General features: G+C 44.1%; 1 protein-coding gene across 2 annotated transcripts in view; it reads right to left on the bottom strand.

Annotated features, from left to right (window-relative positions):
• Positions 1–22,800, bottom strand: part of MAGI3 (membrane associated guanylate kinase, WW and PDZ domain containing 3) — a 52,906-nt gene that overhangs the window by 22,451 nt on the left and 7,655 nt on the right. For both annotated transcript variants that reach the window (XM_082069185.1, XM_082069186.1), the window contains exons 2-4: positions 3,096–3,212; positions 1,526–1,645; positions 328–537 (exon numbers count right to left, since the gene is read on the bottom strand). In XM_082069185.1, the coding sequence (XP_081925311.1) occupies positions 328–537; positions 1,526–1,645; positions 3,096–3,212 (447 nt within the window). The remainder of the gene's footprint in view (positions 1–327; positions 538–1,525; positions 1,646–3,095; positions 3,213–22,800) is intronic.

Below are 22,800 nucleotides of genomic sequence, written 5' to 3' on the forward strand. Positions count from 1 at the left end.
TACTCCACAAAAGATTCTGTTATTTGAAGAGTGGGTAAATTTTTCCTTCCTCCTCATGTAGCTGGCCGAGACCCAGCACTACATGTTCTCTACTGAGCAGAGCGTTTTATGATGCAATTGCACATCTGGCTGGGAAAACAGCTGTTTCTTTTTAAAAGATCATTTCAAAATTGAGTAAGAACACCATTCTGAATAGAAAACTGCCTTCAAACTTCAGGAAAACTTACAGGAAAAAAAAAAGGCAGCGGGTCAAGCAAGCATGGATGTTATTTGTATACTTGTTATCTATTCATACACTTCAGGGAATTCCTCCCCTTGTCAACCGACCTGTCCCTCCGCTGCCGTTAACTGTTTCCTTCTCCTCCTCTTCCTCCTCCTCGGGGAGAGAACTCTCCATCCTTTGCATTTTGCTGACGGACGTGGTTCTTTTCCTCTGCGATTCGGTATCAAAATCATTGTCAAATAGAACTTGATCCACTGGGTCGGGCTGGAAGGGGCTGGGCTCCGCTGGAGGCTTCGGCGTGCCGTAAAAATTACCTGACAATGAGACAGAAATCCACATTTCTAAAGCACCAATACTTGCTGAAAGATTTTATTGCCCACACAACGTGTTTTTGGTGAAAGATCTGAACTGTAACTTAACCTAAGAAGACACTGGCACTATCAAAACCCAACTGACACTCAAAACTTATGTATTCCCACCTTGTCTTTTTGCCAGTTATGCTACTGGACATCAGAAAACAATATATTTAGTTCAAAATGTCTATCCTGCCACATGTTTCCAAAGAAAATCACAGAATCCTAGAATGTCAGGGGTTGGAAGGGACCTCGAAAGCTCATCCAGTCCATAAAGACACTTGGGAAACAGTCTGAGAGCAGCAAAACACTGAAAATCAATTGTTCTTACTCTCTGTACTGATAACTGATTAGCAGAGTAATATACAGAAACACGGTAAAGTCAAAACATCAATTAATTTTGTGCAGAAACTAAGTATGTTTACATAAAAACTGTTACAAGTAATCGATTTTAAAACTACAGTCCTACAATCTACTGACAATACACTTGCTAAACAAATCTGTTGATATGGCTTCATCTACAACTGATTTGTACTGGTGAGAAAGGAACAGATTTTTACTGCGATATTTTAATCTAAAACACAAAGCCGAGGAATCATCTGTTGTTTTCTGGAAAGGAATTTCGGCAGTTGACCTCTCTCCTGACTGCTCATATGATTTTTATTAGGGAACTGAGCACACAGAGAGAGAGCTGCTCAAAATTCTTGCTGGGGTAACATTTGGTGGCTGGATATGGGTTTGACCACGTAAAAAAGAAATAAATAAGAAACCCTTCTGAAAATATCAGTGAGGGCGAGGATCGAAGTGGTGACAGCCAGATAATTGATTTAATATTGCTGCTCTACCGGGAAAAGTGGAACCTCCGGGGTAGAAAGAGATGCACTTATAGCAAGACACAGGACATGAGCACTGGGTCTTTATTCCCGTTCATCAAATGTCGTCAACGTACCGTCATACGTTCCGCTTTCCAGCAAGGCTCCGCTTTCTTCCAGGGCTTTAAACTGCTCAACGGGAATGAAATTATAGTCTACGCCAGGGACCTCCCCATCTCTGGGAGCCCTTGTAGTGCCTGAGAAGACAGAGAAAACACTCTCGTAAGATACTTCAGTGCTGCCTGTTTGTGGTACAATTCTGTAAAAACAACGTGTTCCTGAATCTTTATACGATGCTGGTGTCACTCCAGAGGAAGTGAACAATAATGCATAAAAACTAGGCTAATAAATCACATAGGAATGACAGTTCTGGTGCTGAGGAAGGAGGAGAACAAAAGCTGGGTGAGGTGTCAATTAGAGAGAATTCTTCTTATGTGCAGCATGACTAAGCACCTTTGATTTTTGGGCCACTAAACCCATAACTGGGCGCAAAACCTATTTTTTAACCTTATAATTCAAAGTGTAATTCATCTATACTCCAAAGCCTAGCTATAGGTAAGCTTTTTCTAAGTAATCAGTAAATTGCTGTGTTAACGCAGAAGTTCTCAAAGTGTTATGTCTATAAATACGGGCCTCCCATAGGTATAATAGCTTAATTAAAGCTCTCCTGGAAAGGACTCCACTGATTCATTACTGCCTACAACCTAACAGCATTTTAAAGGCATATGTGAATTTTTTCAGGCAGCAGCATGAACAAGAGCTGCTAGTAAAAAAAACACCTTTCACTATTACTATCTTTTAAGAAAATCACAAACTCTTGGGCGCGCTCAATATAACGACGCTAAATTGAGAGTGGAATTCCTGTAGTTACGGAAACACTAGTCAACAAACCTCTACATTTTCAGTGCAATGAATATTTAAATACAACCCATGACGAGCCTTTTTAATCAGCGAACCTTTGAGACAAAGTAAAGGACGATCTTGTGATAATTAAGGAATTAAATGGCACGGAAGGGCGAAGCAACGACAGGCTATTTGGTGTGTGTGAGTGTCCTGTACCTTGAACGGTGCTTTCTACAAAGCGGGCCTGGTTGGAGCAGTGACCTTTAGGGACCTCGCTAAAGGCGAATGAATTAACACCTGCGCAGGCTGGACCACGAGCTGCCAGCAGATGCTCAGAGCAGAAGGGCTGGCACAAGCAACGGGACAGGTCCAGCCAGATTCTCCGATTAATTAATTCTTGCTGTGACACTGAAGTTTGTCCACGCAGTTTCTTCCTCTTCTTTTGTGCAAAAAAACCCCAGCACGCTGACAAATAACCAGGTCGCGTTTGCACGGTTTGATCACGCTGAGGAAGGTTTGCTTCCCATGGTGGCTCTGGTTATTCTAACAACAACTGACAAACCTTTGATGAGTAAAACACAGATATTCCTGGGGTACTCTGAGCTTGAATGCTGATGTTTTCACTGTTTTGTTGGTCTGTATTGGCCATACCTTTTCATCGCAACTTAAGATATGAAACTAGCAAAGCCACTTACAGAAGTTCCTGCTGCAAAGGAGAACTATAAACCAGATTAGGAGAGAAGGCACTTAAAGCTCTCAAAAACGTGTCGGTTAGTCAAATGAGGCTGATCTTTACATACTTACAAGGGATGGTTCTCAAGTAGAGATTGTCTCTGATCACTTGCTGGAGTTTATGGTCTATGGAGCCCTTCTGGAACTGGAGGCTCAAGTAGTGGCGCAAGTCTTTGTTGATGACTTTTCCTTAAAAAAAGCAACGAACAAGAATAACTGGTAAAAATCAAGCAGGATCTCGCAACGAGAATGACACCTCAATGCTGTAAATGTTCCAAAAATGAAAGCAGCAAAGACCTGGGTTGTTTTAAATGCAACGACCTAGACAGAAAAGCCATTCCACACTTCCCAAGCCTGGACTTTCAGCTGGTGTAAATCAGCACCGTGATTCTAAGCACAGCTCAGTAACAACCATCCAACCCCAGCATCTCCCAAGCAAGACAAGGACTATATTCTAGAATTGTTCAGAAATCAATAAAAAGTATTAAAATACAGGATCTATTTCAAAAATTAAAAGTCTCTACAGACGAGAAACTGCTTCGAAATATAGTGGTAATACTTTCTATTCAATTTACACCTACTGGCTGGGTACCCAAACTCAATATTTGTCTTATGGGAATCCACATTCTTGGTATTATAGAAAGAAAATATTTTCTTTTTAAAAGCATTGCTTGATAGTAGAGGGTTTTTTTACAATTATTCTTTGCAATAGTTCTGTCAGGTATCATTAGCGAATCTGTCATATCACGAGATAACCACGGCCCCTTCAGCACACAAATAACTGAGCTCTTATATTACTGCTTCATCCTTCTGACAGAAGGGTACAAAAGATTGTTTTGTACCCTGTCATCTTCCCAGGGAGCACATTAAATAGGGTTCAGTGACCTTGATAAATTTAAGTTACGTACTACAGCAGAACACTCGGAGCTTTAGGGAAAAAGACTCAGTCTTTGTCTCCAAAAGCCAATCCAGGGATGGCCAGTAGCAGGCGTGCGCTGGTGTATCGCAACAGCGGGAACAAAAGCTGGAACAGACAACTGCTCCTTTTAAATTACGTCAGTGACAGGTCACCAAATGCATCAACCCGCCGTAGGAGCGACGCTCGGCAGCCTGTCGGGACCAGCTGCTGGAGAGAACACCTAGAGAGACCTGAGAATGGAACAGGGCACGGAGCCGCGTCAGGCTGAACGCAAAGCTCGCCTTCGCCTTAAATCCACATCGCTGTGCTCACATCAAATGTCAAATCTGGAAAAACAACCAACAAACCAAAACCATGCAAACCCAACAAACCCTCCCACCACTACGCAAGTTTTCCCAGCCACGTGCCACTGCTGCAAAGTCGGTCGCACATTTTGGTACGTTTATACTTTCCCTTCCCTTTCTGACAAGTTAAGGGCAGATACACACCTTATATTCACCTCAAACATTACCACAGTTACATTCACCACCAGCAAGCTGTACTTCAGTTTGCACCCTCTTCCTTCCAAGCAAAACAATGGCATGATGGAAAGTGTTTAAAGGCAAAACAAGATCACCTATGAGGCCTCTCTTCATAGAGGTCTGTGCTGTCCAGGAATTAACCAACTCCCCAACTCCTTCCCAAACATGGAACTCACAGCAGCTCCCCCAGGCCCGTGATCCCCCAGCTCAATTCTCAGCTTTGCCATCATGAGCTGTTCTTCATAAAACTTTGGATTTGCTTCCTGCAGCATAATGAGCAAAACATGCCACGGAAAACGAAAACAAATGGTGTAATCTCCAGCAAGCAAAATATTTTCCATTTGTTACGACAAATCGCTTTATTGTTTGTAGACAAGATAGTTTCTCAACATTAAAAAATGTTTCACCGCTAAAATGGCCCATCCATCTCCCTGTCAAAGGCAGATCTATAGAACTGCACTTTAACAATACAAACATATTTCACTTGGGCGGATCAATACACACGTATTTCACTCGGGCAGATGAAGCTGGTTGTCAGCTACGCTCATGGTGGAAAGACTTGGCAAGGGGTGAAAATCTGTATTAGATGTAGAATTATAGAGACTTCATTTATTCACTGATCTTGCCCTCTTCGTGTTTTAAAATTTAAAACTCTTTTCAATAAATATTGACTCGGTCCAAAAGCAAAGCTGCTACCAGGGATATGCCAACAATCAAGGGTTAATCTTGACGTTAAAGCTTTAAAGATTGGACTGTACTGTGAGACCAAGACGACTAAACTGAAGATTGAAAAGATTGCCTGAGGAAAACAGAAGAAAGTCAAACTAAAGAGAGAAAATGACAGAAAGTCACATAGAGAATGGTGTGCATTAGAAAGCAGGAAAATAAAGTAAGAGCAAGGATGCTTTAGGCAACCTCCAAAGCTTGTTCTTGTGCAAAAGCTGGATATTTCCCCCTTCAGGAGTCGAACATGCTCTTTTACATTGTTTCACGCAGGCTTTTAGGAGAAACTCATGTATCCGACTCTCCAAAATGACCTAATAAATGTCGGGTTGGTGTTTGTTGTGCTGCTGAGCTGCCTCGGAAGGATGACACACGCAACACAGGGACCAGTCAAGAGGAATCATGTACTTCACAGCATTCAGGTTCTACAAGACGAACAGGCACAAGGCCCTTGTCTTCAGTTTTAATTTAAATTAACCACAAAGGAGCTGTTTAAACAAGGACACGCACACTGCAGCTTGCTAAGGAAAACTAAGTGACTGCAAAAGAAAAGGCAGCTTGAGTACTGCTGCAAGTAAATCCAGGGCTATGAAGGGCAGAACCGAGCGAGAGCGACAGAATCATTGCAAAAAACAGGGGATTTTAATGCAAAAAACAGGGGTTTTTTGCAGCTTCCATTTCTCTTGTCACACCACAAACCGCAACAGCAAAGCTGCCTTCGCTGCGGCACCTAAGCAGGACAAAAACAGCTATTTATACATCCAACCTGTCATGGAAACGCTCAAGTACACACGTTGTGGTTACAAACGGATGAGCATTGCTGTGGTGCTACTAGAACACACATTTCTAAAATTTCATCTCTAAATTGGCATTGTTGGTAAAACAGCAAAGCTCAAAGTTGAAACATGCAAATAAATTCTAAGAATATGTGTAGACTTTACGTTGCTGCTCAATAGTAAGTCACAGAAAATAATATCCCGAGTACGTCTGGCGAATGCTGGTACACGGAATATCCGCGCCAACCCCACAGACCGCTCTGAAAACCACGTGGAAATTCTCCATTTCGTTTTGATGCACATTTTATGCAGACAGACGTAGGTGACAACTTTGTAGGGGTAGGGAACATGGTATTCAGTGGCTGCGGGGAGCGATAGTGTGAAGTTTCCATGCCAACACCTCCTGGAGACAGTGGCATCTATACACTAATATAGAGCTGCAACACTGATGGCGTTTTCCCTTTCAAACTTTGTGAAAAATACTTTACTGTTAATTACAAAACCCATTTTTCAAAGTAGGTTTCTTAAAAGCATGTGGCTTTCCTATTAAACCATATAGTTCACTACTAGGGCTTACACTTCCACTGTAGCCTTCAGCACAAAAATGTACTTTGAGGGAACAGATGTGAAAAGGGAGATGCATTCCCTCGTTCTTTCTTAAAAAGCCTATCTGCAGTGTGTTCCACTGATGAGTTAAAAGGTAAAATACCAAAGCAAACCACTAAAAGTTAGAGGTGGGCAAGGCCGCAGCCGAGGCCTTTGCCAGAGTAGGGCAGGGGCAAGGCCGGGGAACAGGCCCACAGGCCCCGGCCCAAAATCATCTCAGGGATTTTGAACCAAAATCCCAATTTTTACCACTCACTGCCCTGCTCCTCAAACCCCTCCAGCCCTCCCTCACTACACTGACCTCAGCACTACTGTCCTCTGGGGGTTTTAAGCATTAAAGAATGAAAAAAAAAACCCTGCAGATTAGATACCGCTACACAATTTTTCTCAATGAGAACAAAGCACAAGGAGAAATGTAAACAGAGTTGCATAATGTAAATTCTGCGTTTCATAAATATAAACGGAATGCCACGCAGTCCAAGGTTACACGCGGCTGCGTCGTGTGTTACATAAGCGGCGATTGCAAAAGGCAACCTAGAATATGAGAATTCCACGTGAAACACACATTAAGGGCTGATAAAAGAGCTAAATGGCTTCGCTCAAAAGTGGCTAACTAAAATAGGAATTATCGGGGTTAATCAACTGGAAAACAGTTACTGTTTAATTAAAACTAGGCTATCAATGCATAAAGATTAAGCTGTGACTAAGCAAAAGCCATTTAAAGAAACCTTCAGCTACACAAACCAGGTACGTTGCATTAGAAAACCCAATTTATAATTAGCGTGCAACGCATTAACTTTATGATAGTCCTCAGTGACTACTCACATAGGATAATTTAACACAAGTTACAGATCCAAACACGTGCATTCACTGAGCACAATAAATTCTTTCTAAAAACATGCAAGACAATCAACAGAAAATGTAAAAGACAGAACAGCAGCCGTCAGTACTGAAAACACACACCTACATTCCCAGTACAAGAAACACGGGGGAGGTTCAAATTATTTCGGTTAAGAAAGAAAGAGAAAGAGACAGGAACATTTTGAGAATGTCCAACTCAGCAGGTGCTGAGCTAGAAGCTCCCTAGGAAAATGCAAGGCAATAAGCAAGTTTAGAAGATGACCATATCTGGGGCTAGAGATCCTGGACCACATCTGGGACTGGAGACCCTGGACCCCATCTGGGACCGGAGATCCCAGGTCACATCTGGGACCGGAGATCCTGAACCACATCTGGGACCAGAGATCCCAGAGCAGAGATCCTGGACCACATCTGGGCCCAGAGATCCTGCTCCCACTATGGGCTGAGCTCCACTCAATGTGATTTCTGCTCATTCCCTGGGTAACTGCTGTTTCTTCAGAGAGCAATCAAGCTCACTGTCAGGTGAAGCACTATTTGCTAAGAAACGAGGAATAAGAAAATCACCACGTTCGGTTCTCAGGACTCAATAAGCGCCACACACACCAGCCAGTGACCACCAGCTGCTTTGGAGTTAAGTCTCTGCAACGATGTTCAAAAGACCAAAAGCAGATAATCATCTCAGGAATGTGACATGGATGTTTCTGCTCCTTTGCCTTTTAATGAGACTCAAACAGTGGTAGGTCCACACTGCTCTGCTCCCAAAGTCGGAATTAATCACGTCTTTTGATTGCCAGATCCAACATCAGAAAAGGCCAAGCGTTGACTAATTCAGCGGAGGTTCTCCAAAGGGCCACAGTGGGCAGGTCTCGGGCTCGGATACCGTAAGGGCATCTTGATTTGCTGTATCACTGGTAGGTAGTGACATTTGTCCGAAAACAGCAACCTGTCACAGGAGATAGAATTTCGCCTGACAATGAACAGAACAGACGAGGTAAAGAACGAAACTAGATTTCCTAGAACAAACGTGGGAGAAAAGCCAAATAGATTAGAAGCTTATTTCTGGATGTGAAATGCAAATGATGTATTTTGCAATAAAAAAAAAAAAAAAAAAAAGACCACCACCACCAGATTATTAAAGAGCATTAAATAAGAATCACAGAATCCCAGAATGCCAGGGGTCGGAAGGGACCTGGAAAGCTCATCCAGTGCAATCCCCCCATGGAGCAGGAACACCCAGCTGAGGTTACACAGGAAGGTGTCCAGGCGGGTTGGAATGTCTGCAGAGAAGGAGACTCCACAACCCCCCTGGGCAGCCTGGGCCAGGCTCTGCCACCCTCACTGGGAAGAAGTTTCTTCTCAAATTTAAGTGGAACCTCTTGTGTTCCAGTTTGAACCCATTGCCCCTTGTCCTATCACTGGTTGTCACCGAGAAGAGCCTGGCTCCATCCTCCTGACACTCACCCTTTAGATATCTGTAAACATTAATGAGGTCACCCCTCAGCTTTTCCTCACACGGGAGATGCTCCACTCCCTTCAGCATCTTTGTTGCCCTGCGCTGGACTCTCTCCAGCAGTTCCCTGTCCTGCTGGAACTGAGGGGCCACAACTGGACACAATATTCCAGGTGTGGTCTCCCCAGGGCAGAGCAGAGGGGCAGGAGAACCTCTCTGACCTACTGACCACCCCCTTCTAACCCACCCCAGGTCCCATTGGCTTCCTGGCCACAAGGGCCCAGTGCTGGCTCATGGTCACCCTGCTGTCCCCAGGACCCCCAGGTCCCTTTCCCCTACGCTGCTCTCTAATAGGTCATTCCCCAACTTATACTGGAACCTGGGGTTGTTCCTGCCCAGATTCAAGACTCTACACTTGCCCTTGTTATATTTCATTAAGTGTTTCCCCTGCCCAGCTCTCCAGCCTGTCCAGGTCTCTGATGGCAGCGCAGCTTCCAGTGTCACCACTCCTCCCAGCTTGGTGTCACCAGCAAACTTGCTGATAGTGCACTCTATTCCATCATCCAAATCCTTGATGAATATATTGAATAATATAGGCCCCAGTACTTTTTAGGAAGCACCAGCCGTACGAAAAGCATCACCCTCCTGCATGCTAATGTCCTAGAGACAAATTCAGGGGAGGTTCTTGGGGGTGAACCCAATGTGCTCCCCCTGCTCCCAGGTGTCCTGCCCATCATTTCCCTGTGAACACGTCCAAGAACGAGCTGCAGGACCTGCCCGAGAGTTTAATTCCTCCGAGTAACACAACTAATCCGTAAACTTTCAACTACAATAGCAAATCTTGTTTCTTTGTGCTGAAGAGAAATCATGGCGCAGAGCTTTTGCTGATTACCATGCTGCGAAATAAAGGTTGTTAAGTGGCTAAATGCTGCTAGGGTCAATCTTCTTTAAAGAAAATTGAATTAAGGATCTTTCACGAAGCCGAACTATGGCTGTGTCATTAAAGATATTGTGCAAATTCAGAAAAAGGAAAGGCTAAGAATGTCAGATTCATCTAATTACATTAACATGATAAGACGCAGAACAATTAATAGAGGAATTTACATAGGGCCTATTGTGCAGAACAAGTCTCAAGGCGCTCCATAGCCACAATAATCCATTAAACCAGACTCATTTACTAGCTGAAAGCTGACAAATACTACAGGATAATGCCTTGAGATCTGCAGTCAAGGTGGTGACTGATTCTGGGAAATGAAGATTCTCGATCCTCATTCTTGAACACCAGAGCACACCGTGTTCTACTGTTCCCTTGATACCTTACAGCGCTGCAAATGTTCTACCAATAAACCAGCCCACTGTTGGTAAACCTATGCAAAAATAATCTGGCTTTGTGTCTACCTCTGAACTTCTTCATTAAAGGATTTCAGGTTTTGAAGAGAACTAAAATATGCTTTGGAAGGGGCATCCCAAACAATCTGTAGGAAATACAGAATCGGCAAATAAAGCGTTGGTTACTCTGAAACACACTTGGAGCCCAGAGCAAGAGCCAAAATGTGAGCGGTGGGGCCTGGATGCAACCCTCCAGAGAAACAGCAAAACCAACCGTAACAGAAGGCGAATATCCATGGTTGGGTTCCTCACCCTCCACGGAAAAAAAATCTATTGTTTAGTGCAGAAAGAAGAAGACAGACAATATTTGCAGAACGTAGACGGCATTTAGATAGAGCCTTTCGGTGCCATTTGGTTGGTATTTGAAAATAACACTTGTCACCCAACTAATAATTGCCTCCGTTTGCAAACAGATGCATCAGAGTTGGCTGCATCTTGGCAGCAAAGAGGACGGAACCAGCGCTGGGAAAGCAGGAGGAAAGAAGCACCTTCCACCACGAGAAGACCAGGACAATGAGAAACAATGAGAAACGTTGGCAATAGTGCTGGACCACACAGTTCCTTATTTCCCACTGAACGCTACTTTTCTTTGTCTCGTTACATCTCTAGACACTCTGCGTGATTTCTGTGGAATGACAGCAGACGTCATTTTCAGTTGGTTTTACGTGATGCATTGGTATTAAAAAAGCTTGCAGAGCCTGGTACATTTTCTTCCCGCAACCTTATGGACTTTTTAAAACTAAAATCCTTTGAGCGAAGACGTTGAGACTTTGGGATGCCAGCTTCGAGCACACTGCTATTGGATGTGATCATAGCAATACCTTGCACACAAAAACCCATTAACCACGGGAGCTCAGTCAGGAGAATCACCAGCGGGCAGGGTTTGCTCTGATAAAGCCAAGTATTTTAATGTACCATTATTAAACAAGAGAAAGGCAAAGCACAAAGAACTGTACAGCTGTTTCTGATAGAAGATCAGACCCTGAATGAGATATGAGGAAAACTCAAATGATTTAAAATAATTAATGGGTTTCAAATATAATGCCAACATAACCATTTCCTTCAGCTTAACAGCGGGGAAGAAAAATGCAAAAGCGCTTTCCGCAAGAGAACAGTTTGACCTTTTATATCATATATGGAGACTTTCCTCGCTTTGATTTGGTTATTTTCTTGAGAAGTAAAAAAAAAAGCAACAATCCTTTGCCTATTTATAAAGTTTGCCATCTTTTCAAGAGCCATTTTAATTCTCTCTTCCTCAAGATCCTTCCCTACACTTCACCGGGAGGCACCACGGATCCCACTTGAATTCATGGGAAAGATGGGGCGTTTTACAACTTTCTGAAGCAACTAAGAATCACTGCGGAGAATCTGGTTTTATTTACGGTGGGGTAGTACCTAAGAGCAGAGATATGCTCTACATTTTGTATTTTGGCCCTATTATTAATGCAATGGCTAATTATGCACCGGATCCCTCGCCGAGTGTTAATCTGTCCCTGCACCGCTCCTGCTGTACAGTCAAATCCAGACGCCGGAGCCATGAAATCAGAGTCCTCTAGCTGTCATAGGTTATAATAATCCATAAATCACTTTGTCTGCTCTTAATTGAGCAGACACAGAGCTGGAACACTCCAAACCAAAGATTAGTAACCCAAACAACAGAGGTGATTTTCCTCCGGGTACGTGTGGCTTGTTTTTCCCGATTTATAAACAACCTTCCATTCATTCCCTTAATTTACAATGTGAAGTTTTAGTTTATTCACACTAGAGAGAAAGATTTACTGAGACAGCAAACAAACCAATTTACTTTGGAAAGCACAATTAACATACACAACTGAACAAGATGTTACTTGAGTCCCCAAAGTGTTCTAATATTAATGCTTCCCTTTGATAATCTGCAGCTAAAGTGTCAATTCAAACTTAGCGACGTTTAAGGAGTATTGTCTCAACACCCACCCCAACAAGCGGTTCCACCCAGGGCACTTGCAGGTTACACTCTCTGTAACGCTCCACACAAATTGCCTGCCCTGCTGTTTGTCCTACCACAGCATCGCATTTCAGACACTGACGTACGCATAACATACCATATCTTATTGCTTAAGCAGCGTGCGGTTCTATAGAATGACACATTTCAGTCACATCCCCAAAGAAAAACGTCCTTGCAGCTGCTCGGTGTTACACAAGCCATTTAATCTGCTTGGGACTTGGCAGTGTTTTCCCAGCAGAAGGGCACGTGTTCACATGCCAAGACCTTTAGTTTTTCTTTTGTTTTCAGTGTTCTGATTAGAATAGAACTTATGCAAATCACAGGCAGGTTTATTTTTAGCCTGCTTTCCATAGGAAGCAAGACATGCAATTACACTCTGCATAATTTCTAGGCCCACTAACCTATTTCAGTCTGGAGTTTGGCAGAGCAGGAGCCTGACAAAGACACTCTATTCCTAAAGACACGGTATGTCACAAACAGGAGCCTCACAAGGACACTCTATTCCTAAAGACACTGTATATCACAAACCCCTTGGGTGACCCACAGATCCCTCAGCAGTGACCATGAGTGGCAGCGCAAGGTCCGTCCTGGCCGGACCCATAAACCAAGTTTACACAACAGCAAACTGGGCTCTCAAACGCCAGCTCCACCCCAAGCGTCCCTGCCTTGCATCGCCTAAAAATACAACAGTTTTCTATCGGAGTGGTTCATTCCCACGTGCGGAAATGCCACCGATGGGGCGGCAGCACTTACAGCAAGAGCAGGGGCCCCACCGAGCGCTGGACACCCGGGTCATGGAGCCATCGCGCAGTTTTGATGAAGGAATTAGAGCTCCTGGCTTTTCTCAGAGCTCAGGAAACCACAACACTCCCGGAGGCTCCCGAGGACCCCCAGCAACTAAACCCACCAGCATCCGAGTGCCAGGTCAGCCCTTCTCTGATCGAATTAACAGCTGTGCCATGTCACAGCAGTATCGATTAGAGACAGCTCCAAGTTTAATTGGGAAGAACCCCCGCCAGCGCGCTCTGCACAATACGGACAGTCAGCACAATCCCCGAGCCCCAGCTGTGCGCTGGCCATGACTAATGCCCGCGGATTGCTGACTATTGCACGGGTTCACGCAGCGATTCACCTCCACCGTTCGGTGTATTCGTTGACATTTCTAACAGATTGGGGCAGCTGAGGCTGATGTATTCCTTCTTGGTCCTTATGCTGCAGGAGGAGCGAGGTGAGACGGTCCTGGGGGGTCCAAACCTGCCCGAGCTCAGCCCTGAGCATCTGGGCACCCAACAGCTTCAGCATGAGGTTTGGGGAAGTTTATAACCTTTCGGGTGGAGCCCATGGACCAAAGGCATCGGACACGACCAGGTCCAGGCGCATCCCACCCAAACGAGCTTCCCAAGCGCAGCGACCCAGAGCGGATGGGCTTAATGAGATACCATCGAGATAAGAGACCCTGTTACCAACCCGACTCGAAACGCAATTATCAAACCACCCATTCGCAGCAGCGGTTCAGCCAACGCAATATTTTAGCAGATGAGCCTGAAGTATAAGCTTCATTAGGCTTTAACTGATGACATCTCCTGCCCTAACCGACTGTTCATAACTTGTTTTTATGGTCATGCAGGCAGAGAATTTGCAACATGAAGTAGGAACCAATAAGCCGATGTAAAACGATGCAGTAGCCTTAAATTTACAGGAGGACGTAGATATTGAAGACTTCCAATTCACTAAGAAAATTTGCTTCATTATTGTTCCCGCTCTAAAATGTTCCATAAATAAAAGTGTTTGGACTCTGCAGGACTCAGAAAAAAAAGGTGGGTGAACTAAAAGTAAATCCAACAGTAAAACAATTGTTCTACAGATTAAGCACACAGAAAACCACAAAAATAGACACAACTCTATTTTAAGAATAAAGCTCAACTACTAGACTCCTATAAAAGTGGCCTATTTATCCCCAAAAGTAGAATTACTATAACCTAGTTAGATTTTATTTTCTCTCTAGGGCAACATTAGGAGCAGCGAAACATTAAAGATTCAGTTGCACTGTGTGTGAGTCCACAATTCAACACTTGCCTTTTTCCCACAAAAAGTATCTTCTGAACTGGGAATTACTTGGATATTTACCGTACTGATTTAGTTTATTAGCAAGTGGCAAAGAAAGAGGAAAACAGACACAAACCCGCAGGCTGGTCAGAGATATCAGGACACACAGCTCAGCTTTTTCGACAACAGCTACTTGGGAGAAGCTCAGATAACGAGTATAATTACATATTGTTGTTTTCCATATGCTCTATACCATGTACGTGCTTCTGACATCTGACGAGAAACAGCCTTTCACAGGGAGCAACTGGGTTTTCCATTATATAATTAAATGAGTTTACTTCCTTGGGCAGAACTTACCATCTGCAGAAATGCCAGTGCTCTGGATTACCCTTTGCCAAGGAATTCACTGCGCTTTGCTGCCCTTGGTCAAACATCTGCACCTACCAGCAGGTAAAAACTCCACAGCGCTAACGATTATTCTCCTTTATCGACAGGTTTGAGTTCAGACATCCCTGCTGTGGGTCTGGTGTCATTTCGAATCATGCTTAGAAAACAGAAATGTCATCTTTTACCAATAAAGGGTTAAGGACTCTCAGTCATTTCAACTGACCTTGCTATGACTTACCCACAGTCAGCTCCGCAGCAACACAGATGGTTTAACCGATGCTGCCAGTGCTTTAAGCTCAGAAAATGCTTCTTTTTTTAAAAAATATATTATTATTATTTCCCCGTGCTGTGTTTACTGTTTCACGTATGCCTCTGACTGCCAAGGAATTGTTAACTAATGACCATGAGATCCGTTTTGGTAGCGCACAGCTGGGTACTCGGTCATGCAACATCTGCTTCTCAGCACTTCTCCTGTTTCTTATCTACTGGTACTTTGTAAGAAAACGGTCCCAATGGAGTATGTCAGTATGTGGAGAAAGATGCTGGTAAATGAGTTTATTAACTAACAGCTATTAATACACCAACCTTCAGATGACTAATGAACCCGCGTCTCCTGCAGAATGGAAAAGCACCAGAACCCGCCATGCGCTGCACTCTGAGAAGATTTATTTGCTGCCTCTCTGTGCTTTCACCTGCTAATGATTATCAAGAGAAGCAAAACCAAACACACAAAAAGGTAAAATTTCCAATGAAAGAGTTTCTACAGGATAATCTTCTTTGAAGAAGTGCACAAAACAGACGTATCGGCAGCGAACAAAAACCAAACTCGAAAGAACAAGAGCGGAAAGTAACTGCTCTCCAGCAGTGTCTACAACAACCGCCTGGAACACGATCTCATTCGGTGACAATCTAATTCAGTGATGAAATGTCACCAGTTGCTTTAATTTGCACCCTGAGAAGTTCAGCACAAGGTAGATACCATAAGCAAAATAATGTTTGCATACCCCAAAAATAAGACAGAGTCTTATATTAATTTTTGCTCCAAAAGATGCCTTTTTTACATGTATAGCTGCCTGGATGCTATTCAAATTGACTTTTTTAATGAACTATAACTAGAGCTTATTTTTGGAGTAGGGCTTATATTTCGAGCATCTTCAAAGATCCTGAGAAATCACGCTAGGGCTTATTTTCAGGGTAGGGTTTATTTTCGGGGACACAGGGCAGACTATGGGGCAGAAGGGGTGATGCAGTTCCATGAATGGAAGTTTTGCGCTGGGCTCGGGATGCTCACAGCTGCCTCCCAAGGCTGGACCCAGTTAAATCTGCTTAAAGAGCTCACTCAATTCAGGACTGACACAGAGCTGGGATTCTCGAAAGAAAGCACTTCAAATAAAAAGACAGCTTTGAAGGCAAAGCCAAATCTCATTTCTGTTCTCAATTCACAATCAATCAGAAAGCAGCGACGGATGTTCGCCCCAACAGGAAAACCCAAACTGACAGCACCGGAGTTTTTTCCTGTGTTTATTGCATCATTCCCTTTCCTGTCATCCTCGGTTGAGCGTATAGGTTCTGCAATAATCTCTTTGAAATGCTTCGCTATCGCAGAGCACAGCATTGCAGAGATATTCCCCTTACCCACAGCCGATACTTCTACACAAAACGCTTCCAAGACGCGAATGCACCGCAAGGTAAGAGTTTTAAAAGGCTCCCTTCTTCTGTTTGAATACGAGTATGTGATATATAATATCATGATATATAATATCACACACACGGCCAGTCTCAGGGATTTGTTGAAATAGAGCTTCCATATAAGTTGGTTTATATATATCTATATATATAAACTTGACAATATAATAAAACACACAGCTAAATGATGAAAAACCACCCCACACCTATGACCATAAGAATGACACGAAGCAATTCTGACAGCAGGCACCTGTCCCAACAACATCCAGCGTCTCACAAAACTCCGACTGGATCGCAGTGAAGACCCTTTTTAACTTTACTGGTCACACCGAGGCGCAATCAGGCAACGGTTACAAGGCCAGTGTAAGAAAAACAATGCATGTCCAACAGGGAAGCAAAGAATACACTTTGAAGAGCAAAATTTCCAATATCCTCCACTTCTAAACGCATTTTGCAGTGTTTGCAGAGGCACCGAGGTCCGGCTCAGCCCGCAGGCATCGCTCCAATTGCCTGCATTTGAATGAGATCTATATTGTTACTTCAAACAGCAGATCTGACTTTTATCTCCACAAATTTGTTAACGGTAAGAAACTCGCATTTCAAACCTGCGCTATTTGTGTTTTTCTTTCAATTTCTTTAATGCCCAACATCACAAACCAGGATGAGCAATGGACCACTAAGAAAAGAGTTCAGGATAGAATAAAGAAAAATGAGATGTACTCGCTGCCAGGCAATAAATAAGGATTTCAGGACAACAAATTTTATGCCCCCTGAAGGTGATTCAACAAAGCAGAACCTGATTGAAGTTCTTTTTCTCTCCGCTGCATTTCACCTCGTGCAAGAAAAAACCGTCCACGCAAAGAAGTTCCTCAGGTAAAAAACCTTTTACTATTCCTGCAGCACGACACTTCACATTACGTAGCGGAGTTTGATGCCTGAATGGAAGAATAACCTATTTTTAGTGGACTTTTAACTGGGAGAAAAAGCAGAGAACAGTTGGTAGGTTCTGAATGCTTTCAAGCTTCCCTGTGGAAATACTCCACGCATCTGTGTACAAATAGAGGTTGATAAAAGGTGAACGGTGCCCCAGGACCCACCGCAATCTGACGACAATAATGCCATTCTGAGCAGCGTTCCGCGCACACAAACCAGCGGCACGTCCACAAAGCACGTTGCACGTTCCCTCCTCCGCAAAGACCAGGGGACAAACGCTTCCGATGCCTCAAAAAGCAGCCGCCAGTTGTGAAGGCAGAGGGAGAATACTGGAAAACAGCTTTAAATGAAGAGCCGTGCAAATCACTCATCTGTGCTTCTGTCTAAAAAAAAACGCGCTGACATTGTTTCTACAATATAAATTCTTGCGATTTACAAATATTTATGCAACTCCAGGTTCGAATCACTAATTGAACGTCCCATGAAGCCGGGGCAGACATGGACACCAGCAAGGACCTGAAAAATCCATATTAATAAGGCTATTCAGCTGGCAAAGCGAAGCGACAGTGAAATATTTCCAGTGCAACAGGGCTGAGCAGACAAATGTACCTTTTCCCCTTACATTACTCACTTCGGCAGCAGATTTAGAGATTTATGCTCTAAACCCAAACCTTAGTTTGAATTCATATACTTTACATAGGGGTTAGAAAACATACCCCTGGCTAAGGAACACCCACATACCCTGAATTATTTTGCAGAACAAAAAGAAAGAACACGCGCTACCGCATAAACAACATTCAGTCCACTGCAATTATTTGCTATTTCGATGAACATTAAGCGCCCTCGCCCTAATGAATTCATTGAAGTACCAGCACTACCTCCTAATGGGTATTAATTAAACTTTTCCAGCATCTCTACCTTCACCAGAGAAAAGTAATTACTCACTGCTGTCCTACAGAGAGGGAAATAAAATCCACAGGATTAGGGTTTTTAGACTGAGTAAGTAGGGCAGCCAGGAAAGCCGGCAATTCAGAGGCGACTTGCTGGAGTTGGTAATTCCGCGACATGAGCAGCGCTTCAGGCCTTGCACTGAGAGAAACTGTTTTCCTGCTGCCTGTAAATAAGCCAAAAAGGGTTTAATAATAGCACAGAGGTCTGTCAACTATTTGTCTTTTTCAAAATTCCTAAGGGGACTCAGCATAACCAGTCAGGTGTTACCTCAGCTGTTCTGTAGAGTTTAACCACCGGCTGCATATACCCATCAATATTTCATGGCTTATCTATCAGTCTATGCATTTTAAATATAGTTTTATTTATAAATATGGCATATTAATGCTTCTATGCATTTAAAGAAATACATGCAGCAGCAGCTGAAGGTGTCAAAGATCTAGAATGGACCGTTTTTATTTCCTCATACAAAACCTTCGCACAACAGGGACCAATTCTCCGTAAAACCACAGCAATTTTGTCTTCAAATTTATACCATTAGCATTTTTTGCCACACACCCAACACAACGCGTTCAAGTTCACGTGACAAACGCCGTCTCCCAAGGAAACGCTGTCGAAACTTGAAGCCAAGCCAAGGCAATAAATATTTCCGAGTACTGCTCAGCAACGGGACACCAGATTTGATGAGCGACTGGTCCTCCCACCCCACGGCACCGAGTGCTTTTCACAAACACGCTCTCCCTGCACCACGGCATTTCCAATCTAATCTCGCCGCAAAGAAGATTAGCGATTATGCCCATGAGCCAGCACTGGGCCCTTGTGGCCAGGAAGCCAATGGTACCTGGGGTGGGTTAGAAGGGGGTGGTCAGTAGGTCAGAGAGGTTCTCCTGCCCCTCTGCTCTGCCCTGGGGAGACCACACCTGGAATCTTGTGTCCAGTTGTGGCCCCTCAGCTCCAGCAGGACAGGGAACTGCTGCAGAGAGTCCAGCGCAGCCACCAAGATGCTGAAGGGAGTGGAGCATCTCCTGTGTGAGGAAAGGCTGAGGGAGCTGGGGCTCTGGAGCTGGACAAGAGGACACTGAGGGGGGACTCATTCCTGGGGATCAATATAGAAAGGGTGAGTGTCAGGAGGATGGAGCCAGGCTCTTCTTGGTGACAACCAGTGATAGGACAAGGGGTAATGGGTTCAAACTGGAACACAAAAGGTTCCCCTTAAATTTGAGAAGAAACTTGTTCCCGGTGAGGGTGGCAGAGCCTGGCCCAGGCTGCCCAGGGGGTTGTGGAGTCTCCTTCTGTGCAGACATTCCAACCCGCCTGGACACCTTCCTGTGTAACCTCATCTGGGTGTTCCTGCTCCATGGGGGGATTGCACTGGATGAGCTTTCCAGGTCCCTTCCAACCCCTGACACTCTGGGATTCTGTGAAATTACCGAGCGATAATAGTTTCAGCGACAGAGGTAAAAATACTTCCCTGGTACTTTTGGTCAGCTGATTTCCAAGGAATTCTTTATACCAATAAAGGACAAAACAAGCCATTAAACGTCATTTCCCGGGATTAACACGGGGCTCTGCCTCTCTTACATAAGAGGATTCCGACGTTCCCCCCACGCATTAGGAGGAAATCATTTCCACAAACCTAAAACTTTAGGGCTTAGTTATTTCCTGATAGTTCAGTGGTTTTAGAGGAAATAAACTGGATGTTAATCCTCTTGCGTTTAAGGAGCAGTGCCAGCAAACTCTGCCGCTGCCCCCCGCCTGAACATCAGGATAAACCTGACGTATAACCAAAGCAAAGCTGTTATACCGGCAACGAAACCTTAAAAAGAGGGGGGATGTTTAAGCAGTTTGGATGTTCTTGTTTCTGTCTATTTGAGTAAAATCTGTGTTAAACGATATAAAAATCCCCCCCCCACCCCGCGTCCCTAGTTTTTTCACACAAATGGGATACTTATCAGCATGTTGACTTACAGGGAGTTCAAATTATGTGTCAACTTTTTGATGATTTGTTTCTTAACGATGTCGGGAAAAGAAGAAACAACCCACACGCGTGCCCCCCTGCCCCCCGTGCTCAGCTGGGGATAAAGCTGGTGGGCCACTGGCTGCCAAACAGAATAAACCCGCCCTGATTTCCACCCCAGTTATCGTTTTGTTGTAATCTTCCAAAAAGCCTTGCAAGGTAAAGGAAAACTTATCTCACGACAGGCACTTCTGATTTTCTTTTCCATTCAGTACAGTGATTTTCCTGCCCAAACTCACTCAGTTTTAAGCCGGACGCCGCTCCCCTATGCGCTGCTTTTTTCAGAATCCAAACTGCACATACAAGACACTAAAGATTGGCTACAACTACACCAACTATTTAAGCAATACAACGCTTTCAAATAGGCTTTATATACTAAATCAGACGCTGAATCACCCAATAATCCAAGATGACATTTACTTCATTTGGTTATCTCTAAGTTAACTTCGTTAAAACAAAACAAAAGCACAGTTGCGCACCCATCAGGTCATTTTTTTCCTTTGGATACCAAGAATTAAAACTGGTTTAATTATTTAGATTCACGCAGCCAACTGATCTGATAAGTTAAGAAAGAGGCATTTGCAGATCTTTTAAGATGTGCTCAACCGCAGATCAAACACCTCAGGCCACAGTTTCAGTTTCTTTCTGGGAACCTCTGTGGTTGGTGTTCACAAAACATTTAAGAGGAGCATCCAGATTAAAAACGGGCTTAACTTTGCCACAAGACCTCAGTGACACCAGAAAATTCAGCCAAAGAGTTGAAAGTCACTGCTCTAGAGCAAAAAAAAATGCTTTCTACCCTAATGTTATTTCCACTAACAACTTAATTTGATAAACTACATCAGTGTATCAAACAGTAATTAAGCAGCCACTTCAGATGGAATTTTTTCTCTCATCTGTTCTTTCATCAAGATGAAAGGAGGTTTTTTTTAGCTAAGCACAGAACTGGTGCACATGGTGCTGCTCCCACAGGTCCACTTTGGACCACACCACAGCATCTCCACATCCAACAGGGACCCAAGAAGATGTCCTGATGCTGCGGATGGAGAGGACACCAACCAAGGCCACCAAAGGCCCAGCCCAGGCTGGTCACAGCGTCACCCCCAACCAGCACATCCCGTTTTGTCAACCGAGCACGAAGAGCCAATGAACCCTTTGAAAGGGCGAACAGATGGATCCTGCAAAACGGGTCCCAAACCGCACGTTGTGTCCTCGCCCGCATGTTAAAACAGCCCTTAATAGGACAGACACAATTCAAATCCCAAAACATAATGGCGAACATTGAATTGCTCTCAAAGTACAACTGCGAGACAATCCGAGTCCAAGGGACATTTATTTCTCGCTAAATGTTTTATCAAAAAAAAAACCTCTGGCAAAGGCAACAGGGACATTTCAGTAGAAACTCAACACTAAATACGTTCCTTTATGTTCTTCACATTCAAAGCTTGATGTACAGGCTAAACCACCGAGTACCGATGGCTGTTTTTCAGAGCGATCGCTGGCAGATGATGCAGATCGCCCAGCTTGGATCTTTAAAATTCAAAATGGCCCTCAGCGTTATCACAGCGAAACTGGCCCATGATGTGTATCTCAAAGAGCATTTGATTACCAGGAGGAAAACAACACCAGAACGTTCCAACCATTCATTTTTTATTTCCAAGACATGCAATCTTTATTCATATTTGCACTACAAAGAAGTGAAATGTCTAACGGCCAGGCCTAAAAACGTGTGGGTTTGTAGCGAGGTGGGTGAAGAAGGGAGCTCGTTTTTTCATTTAAATGGCTACGGTGTTTAGTCTATGATGCATCTTGAGTTGAAAACTTCTGTAAGTGTTTTTATGTAAACTTGTGATGATCTGGAGACAGTTACTGAAATCTGCAGGCCAGGAATGCGAGATGGAGTAAACATCACGTCTTCCAGGTGCTTGATTGTTTCCCACATAAGTGGTTTATTAAAAAAAAAAAAAACAAAACACCAAATCCAGTTCCCAATCCTTTATTTCCTATTGTGAATAAGCTTCATACATCAACCCAGGTCTGGAAACACCCAGGTTGTGTCTGGGAGCAGAGCTTGCAGCACCCACGTGAAATCACAGCCGGAAGGTACGGCACAACCGAGACGTGACAAACACACCCCGAAAAATAAATACTTTGGGCTGTGTGGGGCCAGAGTTTGCCGAGCAGGGCCAGAGATTGCTGAGCAGGGCCAGAGATTGCCGAGCAGGGCCAGAGATTGCCGAGCAGGGCCAGAGGTTGCCGAGCAGGGCCAGAGGTTGCCATGCTGGTGCCCAGCGGCTGCAACTGGGGAGGGAGCTCTTGGAAAGGCCGAGTTTCTCCTCCCCTGTCTGACACGCTCTTCAGCCCCAAACAGATGTACAAATATATATATATTTATAGTCTGACAAAGGACGGGAGGCCTGCCATGGCCTCACTTCACCCGAGAAGCCCGGGGCGGTCTATGAACACTCAGGCTGCGGGGCATTCTGGGTGACTTTGATGGGAATTTCTATAGCTCCCCTATGATATCTAAG

The sequence above is a fragment of the Streptopelia decaocto genome (genome assembly GCF_964273445.1).
Source record: "Streptopelia decaocto genome assembly, chromosome: 19".
Classification (NCBI taxonomy): domain Eukaryota; kingdom Metazoa; phylum Chordata; class Aves; order Columbiformes; family Columbidae; genus Streptopelia; species Streptopelia decaocto.